Raw genomic sequence first — 10,371 nt, forward strand, 5'->3', positions numbered from 1 at the left:
TTCTCTTATTTTGAAGGTAGAGTGACTACAGAAGGAAGATATTAAATACATATTTTAGATCTGATACAAAATTAATAAAACAAGTAATTGCTTTTGGTAATGTACAGTGGGAGCTGTCAAATGTTAATTTTGCACTACAGTTGTCAGTTTTTACTAATTAACCTAAAGGGAAGAAATTGAGGATCTAGTGTTGAACACCTGGGGTAATGCCATAGTTGGCCTAACTGAAATGGATACAGAAATCCAGCAAGTCTGCACAGTGTTCGTGGGTACTAGATCAGGCTAGGGAAGTCACGCTTACATAGATGAATCTACTCCACTGATTCTAGATCAGAGTTCTTAGATTTCAAGGGTTACTGAAAATGTTTTGAGAAAGGTTCATTATTCTGTCCACGGCATTCAGAAAAGCCTTTCTATTTTAATCAGTATTTGTTTTCAAATAAATACAATTAAAGATAGGTTTTATAATACATGGTGATCATTATTTAAATACTAGTATATTTGTGTATATGTGATCAGTAAAGCTGGGTTTTTGTCTTCTAGTTGAGAATATAATTTTGAAAATAAAGTCTAATCCATTTTCTGTGGCTGTAAAAATCTATGGTAAAGCATGGTAAATGAATAAAAGAGAATTTTAACACTGGTATTAATCCCAGAGCAAATGAAACGTGCTGAATAATCACTGCTTATTGTATTGTCTTGTTGAATAATTGGGAAGTAATGGTAAATGAGGAGTTCCAAAGAGCAAACTACTTAAAAATTTCCATTTATATCCAACCCCCCAAGACTAAAACAGATTGAAAAATGGAAAAACAGAGAACCTTGAAAACTACTGTTTGATTACCTTGATTCATTTTCTCATTGCCAAGATGCATTTATATTACTTTATTCCTTCTCTTAGTTAAGTCCATCAAAGTTAGAAAAAAATGAAGATGTGAACACTAATTTAGCACACCTATTGAACATACTTTCAGAGCTTGTGGAGAAAATATTCATGGCTTCAGAAATACTTCCACCGTAAGTGGTGAAATTTTAATTTGACAAGAAACTGTGTATCTGCATTTTGAAAAATTTGTATTTCTAAAATGTGTAAGCTTTTCCACTGTCCTAGTAAATGTTTTTACACTCTGAAAAAGGGTTTTTCAACCTTCCAAGGTGAATTGTGTTTAAGGCAAAAGAGTGACTTGAAGAAACCACAGTGGTGAAATACTTACATTAAAATAAAAACAAAATTATGTTTTTACACAGGCTAACATATCTGGTTTATACAGTAACTTGGGTAATGAATAGAGACTTATAATCTCATATTTGGGGAGATCATTAATATCTTGGTTAAATGCACAGCAGACAGTACCTGCTTAACTGCTTTTAGTGAAAGTGAACTCACTCAGGTAGAAGTTATCATAAGTCAAAATCCATCTCTCTGGAATCTGAACTTAGTATTTCCTTTGTATCCTCATTCCAGTACTTTTTTTCTTATTTTGCATTAATACAGAAGCATTGTAAAAATGGTAGGATTCTTCCAAAGTAAACGTAAAGAATTAATTAAATGAATTGATGATGAAAACTATTTGTTTTCCTTATCCCTTGCCAAATGTTTCCTTCACCCCTTGTAGCAGAGTACTTTTTGGGGGGTAAGGGCCAGTTGCATTAAAGTGTGTATTTGGCAAATTAAGCTTTTGGCTGCAGTGATCAGCATTTTCCCTTGCTTTATGTATTGAGATGTTGTGTTGTTTTGGCAGGACACTGAGATATATTTATGGGTGTTTACAGAAATCTGTCCAGCACAAGTGGCCCACAAATACCACCATGAGAACAAGAGTTGTTAGGTAAGGCTCATCAATCCATTTGTTAAATCACTATGGATAGCATGCACTGATAGTCAGGTGGGTGACTGTGAAAATCGGAAGAGTAACAGTATATAATTCCAGACTTTTTTCTTTTACTTTCATGTCAGAACCCTGTTGAATATTTTCTGAGTTCAGATGGCTACTACAATTTAACTTTACTGTTCGTTTTTTTTTTTGGAAGTTATTAAGAGATATTTAGCTACCTTGTGTGTTTTCTAAAAACCTGAACACCCATGTATGATCAGAAAGAATGAGGTTAAAAGTTCTATAACCAGCAAAATCTGTAGCTAACTTTCTATAGTACTCTTCATACACACTATACATTACCTGCGTGCATATATGCATATACCTCTCCGGAGGGAAAGAAGAGGGAAGGTGGGGAGAGTGGGGGGAGTGAAAGGGGGATTGACGTGGTGCTAAGAAGGAAGAGCAGTCATTGAACCAACGAGCTACTGACTGGTGGGTTTGTGGCAGTCTAACTCGGGGCTAATCTCCAGCCAGAGCCTCTTGTTCTGAAGCTGTTTCAGTGCACTCGCTGTGCAGTAATTAGGAAGAACTGCTTTGGCACGTTGCAGAATGTTGTACCTGTATACAGGGGGACTTCATTATCACTATTTTAACTTATTTTTCCAATGAGGAAGCAGATCTGTAGAGGTAAAAGTGGTTTGCTTAAGGTTATAAAGAAAGGTTGTGCTAAGGCAGAACTAAAGGCCAACCTTCCAAGATCCAGTCAGCTCTCTAACACTATTGTAGGCTTTTGTTAAGTACACCCGCGCCCGCTGAAGACAACTGGAAATTCAGTGCAAAAGCATCAGAGAATATAGCAGTCTCCTGATACTTTATGTAGAATACATACTGCCAGTCATGTCATATCACCTTAAAAAAAAAATAGACAACCACTAAAGATACTAATACCGTACAGTTAGTTGTGAAAAATATGTGTCAATCCTGCCTGCCACCTAAGTTTTGTAAAGAGGCTTCTACTCTTTTTGTAGATAAAATTTCTGTTGGTTAGTGATAGGACATAAGTATTAAAGAATGGTAGATTCTTTATTTCTTCTCTTTCGTAGTGATTGAGAGGAATTAGAATTAGCGTTAAGTTTCAGCACAGTTTTGTGTGGGATGTAAATTAAAGCCTCTGTAAACGCTGTTTCAAGCGAGTAGAACTGTTAAGCAAACAGCAGGAATTTTTGCTGTGTGAATTGTCTGACACTAGAGTTTTTAAGGGGCACTTATGCCCAAAGTGATGATTTCTGTCCCTACTTTTAAATATATGTGTAGGTACCTAGCATCCCTTTTAAATTTAAAATCACTTCTAAAAATTCAGAGAAAGTAGATTTGCATACTGAAATTCTTTCATGATCAAATGTTGGTAGGTTATATTTCAGATTCAAACACTTATGTATCAAAATGTTTTCAAGCAAAATTTATGCAAGATTCTTCACAAATTAGTTTAAAAGAGATATTTAAAGAGCTGATAATTGTGTATTGTAATTGCAATAAATGCTATATGAGAAGTAACATTCATTTTTAAGAATCCAAAAAGTAGTAAACTGCCATTAGATTGGAAAGTAAATGCTGAGAAGTTGGTTTAACCGCTCTGTAATGGAAAAGGTGAGAGGTGAGGTCTTTTTCTTTATTGCCATAGAAGCTCTATAGCATTCGATTGTATACATTTTCATTTATCAAGAAATCACTTTTCTCTATAGAACGGATTCTTTTTAGGATTCATCAGCAAAATCAGTATAATTAACTTGATTTATAACAGACTTTATTGGGCTTATTCTGTTTAAATAAGGAAAGAAAGAAGTGAGAGAAAGCGAGTTTTAGGACCATACAGGCCTGTATCTCTATGAAAAGGTTTTTTTATACTCCTATAGTATTTCAGAAATTCCTAGTGTTCCTAAGGCTATTGCTTCCTCAAAGTAAGTATATTGGAATAAAGAGTTGCCAAGACCATAAATGTTACAGATATAACTTAAATCTTCCCAAAATCAACTGAAAATTCCAAATCTGGGAAAAGCAAATAGTGTAAGAAGCAGAGATACATGTTCTTAAAGTAAGATACTTTAGCTTACTATTTTCTTGAAGCTGTTTGGGCTTCTTTACATCAGTTCAAAGTTCATGGTTCTACAAGTATTAAAATTTTTGTTTATTTTTATGTAACATATATAGTAGTTTTCTAAAAAAAAAAAATTTCCCTCCCATTCAGTGGTTTTGTTTTTCTTCGACTTATCTGTCCTGCCATCCTGAATCCACGGATGTTTAATATCATCTCAGGTAATCAGCTTTTGATAAACTTTTGGAATGAAAAAAATTAAAATAAAATTTGGTATTATTTGGTAAGGTTATTCATTTTTTCTTTTACATCTGATTTTTTATTATCCAGTTCTAAGACTTGATATAAAACATTCCAAAGCACCCTTTTCTTCTTCCTTCCTTTTGCTACTTTACCTTCTCTGTTTTGCTGCTTTTCTTTCCATCCAGTATCTGAAGCCTGAGGCAGCAATGATTAGACACGTATCACTTCTACCCCATCCCTACCTGTGTCTCAAGCTCTCATTATGACTTTTTTCAACCTACAACCTGGCTTTTTCACAGTTGGGAAGAGGTTTCTGTGTGCTTTTAGCCCATACTAGACCCTATCGCTACCATTGCAAGTTGTATTTTAAGATCAAATTAAAATGATGAATAACTACGGTTGCAGTAGTGCTCTGTGAATACTTGACTGTGGTCCCTTAGAGATGGAGAGGTTTGTCACCAGTTAGATCATGTTACTTGGCCAGTTTAAACTCCTACAAACCAGATTTGGTTTTACGTATTGCCTATATGTCCATTACGCAAGCACTTTCAGATGTCATAGGCATTTTTTAAAGAAAGGAGAACAGTGATATTTGTGACTACAAATGTAATAATGAGCCATTATTAACAAAAGGAACCTGAACCATTTTTCTTTTAATAATTAGAAGCTCAAAGTTGTATTTAAAAATCCTTTGGACTAAATCTTAAGTTTTACCGTATTATATAGTCCTCGTATCTCTGTCATCTTCTTTTGCTACTAAAATGGTTACATCTATGGTTCTATTAAGAATTAAGGGTGTAGAATTCTGGAGAGATTGTTTATCTGAATGTTGGTCTCTGAACCACTAGGCAGTACTCATTTATAGTTCAGCAGCTTAAGATACAAAGATAACATTCTAAAATTAGGCAGTCAGATAGACTTACCTATACGTTTTTACTGTTAAGTAATTCTGTTATGTCTCAAGGCTTGTATGTAATAGCTGCATGATTTTCATTTACACCCTACTATGCATATTCTACAGGGAAATGTTTCCTGACCAATCTTTATTATAGTTTATTTTATAATATTCTAAGTTTATTAAATTGTTTTTCCCCCCTCACTGTAAAGCAGAAGTCCCAGGCTTTATCTTTGTTACTGAGCTTTAAAGTGATTTATTTATGTAGTCATTGGAGGTTGGGAGTAGGGACTTGCTCACATTGCAAATTGCTAACCTGCGGGGGGTTGAAATTAGCTTTGTGAACTGTCATGAAGCAGGTGTGTGGAGTGACAGTCTTTTTAGCGATAAAGTTAAAGCTTTAAGGTATTGTGAAATATCAACCAGTTGAGAATTGCTGAGTCTTGCGGCAGCACCCTTTTCACAAACTAGAAGTTTTGATAAGTGTATTTAACTTTCCCCCTTTAACTCAAGTTTTCTTGAATTATACAGGTCATATCATTTCCAAGAATGTCAGTATTTTTAGCAGTAAAGAAATATTAAAGTGTTAACTTTTTACTGCTTTACCTGAAAGTGCCTTTGGAGTCAGTGTCATTACCTGTGCCCAATTCTTTCTTACAGATTCTCCATCGCCTATTGCTGCAAGAACACTGATATTAGTGGCTAAATCTGTGCAGAACTTAGCAAATCTTGTGGAATTTGGAGCTAAGGTAAAAACATTTTGATACTGTAAAATGTCATTTACCAGTGAAACCTTGAGATAAAACCATAGAATAAAGATATAAAGTTTTCAGTAGTGTCTATTTCATAAACATAGTTATATTTTTGTTGGTATGTGTGTCTTTTTAAAAATATTTTAAAATTTTACATTTTAATGAAATTTTTAAAACCGCTGTTTTAACGAGTATAGAAAAATATATTTTCTATTTCCAATATAGTAAAATTCTACTTGTAAATATAAAAATCAGTAAGCATATTTTTAAATGTACTCAAGTCCATTTTATTATTTATTTCATCATAAACATTTACTGTAAATAACTTGGATGAGTTCTTACTGTAAATAACTCGGACGAGTTCTTAAAACACCCATATGTGCTCCCACTACCTAACGATAAGGATTGTTAATATTCTGGTAGTGATCGTACCGTGTTGCCTGATTTTGTCAATACTGAACAAACCTCTTGCCTGGAAATGTAACTATTTTGTCATTCTTGATGATTATGTCATCATGTAGCTGTTAAGTATTCTTCTACTCAACATTTAGATGGCTGCCAACTTATCATTGTTACAAATACTGCTGTAACAAGTATCCATATATATTTCCTTTCAAAATTGTCCAGTTGTTTCAAACTAATTTTGGAGGAAAATTCCTAAGTAAGACTTTTCTGTTCCCCAGAGCCTTGCCCAAACTCATTGAGTATTATTAGGTTTAATTTTTGCCAACCTGCTGGGCAGAATGTTACTTCGATTTTTTGTTTCAGTTTCTTTGGAATTGACTGATGAGGTCTTTATCATCGTTTATTTATTGACTTTAAAAGAGCTTGTGATAATATTAAACATTTTCTGTTTTACAACATAGCACATTTAAAAATAGGCTTAATATTTTAATATGAAGAGCAGTTTATAGTAAGGCTTAGCTTTTGAATTTATCTGAATAGTCAGGCAGGTTGTGAGTAATACGTATTCCTGTTGCAGTCGTTATTAGCACACTGTAGTTTACTTACTTATATTCTCTGTTAGATTCTAACCTCTGGGTTGGGCCCACGTTTATCTTGACATGTGGCAAATAATAGTTTCTCAGTAATTATTTTTGAATTAATTACAGTTGACCCTTGACACATAGGTTCAAACTGCATGGATCCACTTATTCATGGTTTTTACAGTACTGTAAATGTATTTTCTCTTATGATTTTAATATTTTTTCTCTAGCTTACTCTATTGTAATAATACAGAACAGAATATATGTAACACACAAAATATGTGTCAATTGACTGTTTATGTTATCCGTAATAAGGCTTCTGGTCAACAACAGGTTTTCACATTTTTGAGGAGTCAAGTTATTTATGGATTTTCAACCAGTTGGCATTGGTGCTTTGGGTTTTTTTTTCATCCAGAATTTCTTACTCTTTCATGAAAATATTCCTGTTCTTTGGTATACCTATTTGCTTTTATTGGAAGGAGAATTTAGATGATTAAACTAATTCTTGTGAACATGTATTGCTGTTGATGGACATAGATTTATAAGAATCCTTGCTACGTAAGTGGTGGTAGTAGATCGGTGTTTGTTTTTAATACATATATGGTAAGTGTTTTGTCTTTATGTTTTTAGGAGCCCTATATGGAAGGTGTCAATCCATTTATCAAAAGTAACAAACATCGTATGATCATGTTTTTAGATGAACTTGGGGTATGTATATATTTCTTCAGGTACTTTGAGACCTAAATTTAATATCGCTGAGAATTAACTAATTTAAGCAACAACTTAGATTTTTATCCAAAACTTAAAAACAACAACAACAACAACAACAAAAAACGGGCCCCTGGGTGGCTCAGTTGGTTAAGCCTCCAATTCTTGATCTTAGGCTGGTGAGTTCAGGACCCACATTGGGCTGCACTTTAAAAAAAAATGCCTGTTTTGTCTACCTTTGTAAACAAATTGATTGTAAACATTTATTCTTAACACTAAATGGTTTATACCAAGTACTCATTATTGTGGCTTTTATACTTCTTGTGTTTTTCAGTTTGTCTTGTTTTTCATTATCCTTTTAGCTGTTCCATCTCCTTACTGTGATATTCTGTTGCTGCTTTTACTTAGCTGCTGGTGTATGGAACTTGAAACAAGATAGATGACCCAGATCTGACCAGGTTATATAAGTAAATGGACTGGAGAGTGTTCTTGGGACTTGACTAGGAATAAAATACATGGATTTAGTATTATACTTCATTCAGTAGGACTACTGATGTCTTATTCGGGGCCTTTATAAATTGTGATTGTAAAATTAATAGAAATTGTATATACATTAAAATTCCCTAAGACCCTACATTTCTTAGTAAAGCTGAATTTTCTTGTTACAGATTTACAGATAATGGATTAAAACCTAAAATATATTAGTAATTCAGTTCATATATAAAAACAAAGGTTTATCAAAAAGGTTATCAGTTTAGCCAGGTGTATGGTGTTAGGGAATCCTAGGGTAGGAGACTGAGGTGCCCACGTTCTGCCTTAATGTATTCAGATCCAGTTAAAACCACAACCACACCCGTGTGCAATGCAAGTGACCAGCACTTCCTGAGGGCCCCTACTTTGCTACCTCAGGGATAAAAACCAGTGTGAAAGTTATTTACAACACAGGTCCATACTTAGGATAAAACTGAGGAAAAAAGGGGCAAAGGCTAAATGTCTATGTTTCATATATATATGAACTCAGGGAAGTTTAAGAGGTAAAAAAAATTCCTTACTACCAAAAAACACAGTTGGGTCAGTGATTGAAAAAATTCTTACTATAGTATTGTTTAAAGAACTGTGAAAACTGTCCAATATTTAAAGCTACTGAGCTTTGACTTAGGCTATGTACTTCTAGGTTGTTAGATTCGAGGTTAGGACTCCATTTATTTTCCATAATCACAGCTGTCTACAGTTCAGCTTTCTTATCACTTTCCTAGTTAGGCCTCACAGTGTAGTCTTTTAAACTGCTTAGAATTCCCAGTATTCTATTCTTCCTGCCTCATGTTCTTGTATTCCTTTACCAGATGTATAAATCAGATTCTTTTAAGACTCACTTCAAGTATCTCCTTCAGAAGGGCTTTGAAAAGCACTAAACCTGAGTCAAATACCTTTTCTTCTGCTTCTGAAATATTCTCTGCATATCTTTGATATCTGTGTTGCTATGTCTTCTAGAGAGACTACAAGTTCTCTGAAGGCAAATACTAGTGTTTTTTACCTCTATAATCCTTCATTCACCGAATGAATGGGTAACTGAGTTAAGAAGAATGAACTATATTTCAGTTGTTTGTTCATGCCATAGAAACTGAGTGTTTTGCAGTTTTTAAGAATGTACAGCAAATTAATTATCACAATTACGGAGAGGAGTGGATTTATTCAAAACTACCAGCAATATGCATCCATGTTGAATTTTATTCTGAGGCTCAAACTAATACTGGTATTTAGTGCTAATAAAGTACGAAGTCATTTAATGAACCTTTCCTGAAGATACCATAATTAACACTGATCATTTCCACACATTATCAAGTGTTTTGGGCATAGTCCATAATCATTAAGCCTGACAAGTTCTCCTCACACTTCCATAGTTGTAACTCTTAACATACCTATACTGATAAATTGGGACAGACTATAGCAGCTAAATAATGAAACTGAGTCCAAGAAAGTGGAGGAATTTTAAGTTTCACTTGCATTTAATCCAGATTAGCAGTTACACTATTTTCTTTTTGTTTGTTATTGTTTTGGTCTATGTGCCAGATCAAAAAAAACCCCAAAACTCTCTAAGAATTTAGGAAGCCCACTTATTTAGAATAACAGTAATACTGTACAATATTCTGCCATGCTTTGTAAGAAAATTGGAACCTGGATTTGATGTGAATACTGAGGTCACAGATCCTTTGTTTTATCAGAAGTAGCATTGAACGTTACATAGCATCTTAGACTCTTAAGAGAAATTTAAGAGAACATTAAGAATTCCGTTTACTATAAGCATTAAGGTCTTTTCAGAAGTGACTTTAAAGATTTGTATTTCTAAATGCAGTTTTATCATTCTCTTAAAGAATGTACCTGAACTTCCAGACACTACAGAGCATTCTAGAACTGACCTGTCGCGTGATTTAGCAGCACTGCATGAGATTTGTGTGGCCCATTCAGATGAACTGCGAACGCTTAGCAATGAACGTGGTGCACAGCAGGTAGGGTATTTGCCAGCCTTCATTTAAGTGATTTTTGATTAGCACTTAAGCAGAATGTCAGTATAAGACTCTGAGAGGTAACTAGCTGAATTATGGTCAACATTGTTATTTTATCAGTTATATTTTTAAGAATCTGAAGCCTCCTCCCCAAAGATCTTGGCGGAGGAATAATGGACCCAGACTAAAATTATGTGTTTGACACTGCATAGTATGAACTCCACTGAAAAATGGTGGTGTTACACTTTAGAGATGTGGCCTGATGTACACAGTGCATGGCCCAGTGCCTTGCAAACTCCAGATTTGGAGATTCTGGAGTTATGGCCTTGAAAACTGTCTTTTCTAATCAGCTCCTCCTGAGTACTGTCACTGTA

The 10,371-nt window shown here is 34.2% G+C and overlaps 1 protein-coding gene across 2 annotated transcripts in view; it reads left to right on the forward strand.

The window, feature by feature from the left end:
- Positions 1-10,371, forward strand: part of RASA1 (RAS p21 protein activator 1) — a 121,917-nt gene that overhangs the window by 110,034 nt on the left and 1,512 nt on the right. Inside the window, exons 19-24 of one of the 2 annotated variants that reach the window (XM_002913620.4) lie at positions 902-1,017; positions 1,743-1,829; positions 4,063-4,130; positions 5,708-5,796; positions 7,416-7,493; positions 9,866-10,000. In XM_002913620.4, coding sequence (XP_002913666.2) covers positions 902-1,017; positions 1,743-1,829; positions 4,063-4,130; positions 5,708-5,796; positions 7,416-7,493; positions 9,866-10,000 — 573 coding nt within the window. Of the gene's footprint in view, positions 1-901; positions 1,018-1,742; positions 1,830-4,062; positions 4,131-5,707; positions 5,797-7,415; positions 7,494-9,865; positions 10,001-10,371 lie in introns of those variants that run through there. The other variant, XR_004624126.1, reaches the window with a different exon arrangement.

Source organism: Ailuropoda melanoleuca, chromosome 3 (genome assembly GCF_002007445.2).
Source record: "Ailuropoda melanoleuca isolate Jingjing chromosome 3, ASM200744v2, whole genome shotgun sequence".
In the NCBI taxonomy this organism is placed as follows: domain Eukaryota; kingdom Metazoa; phylum Chordata; class Mammalia; order Carnivora; family Ursidae; genus Ailuropoda; species Ailuropoda melanoleuca.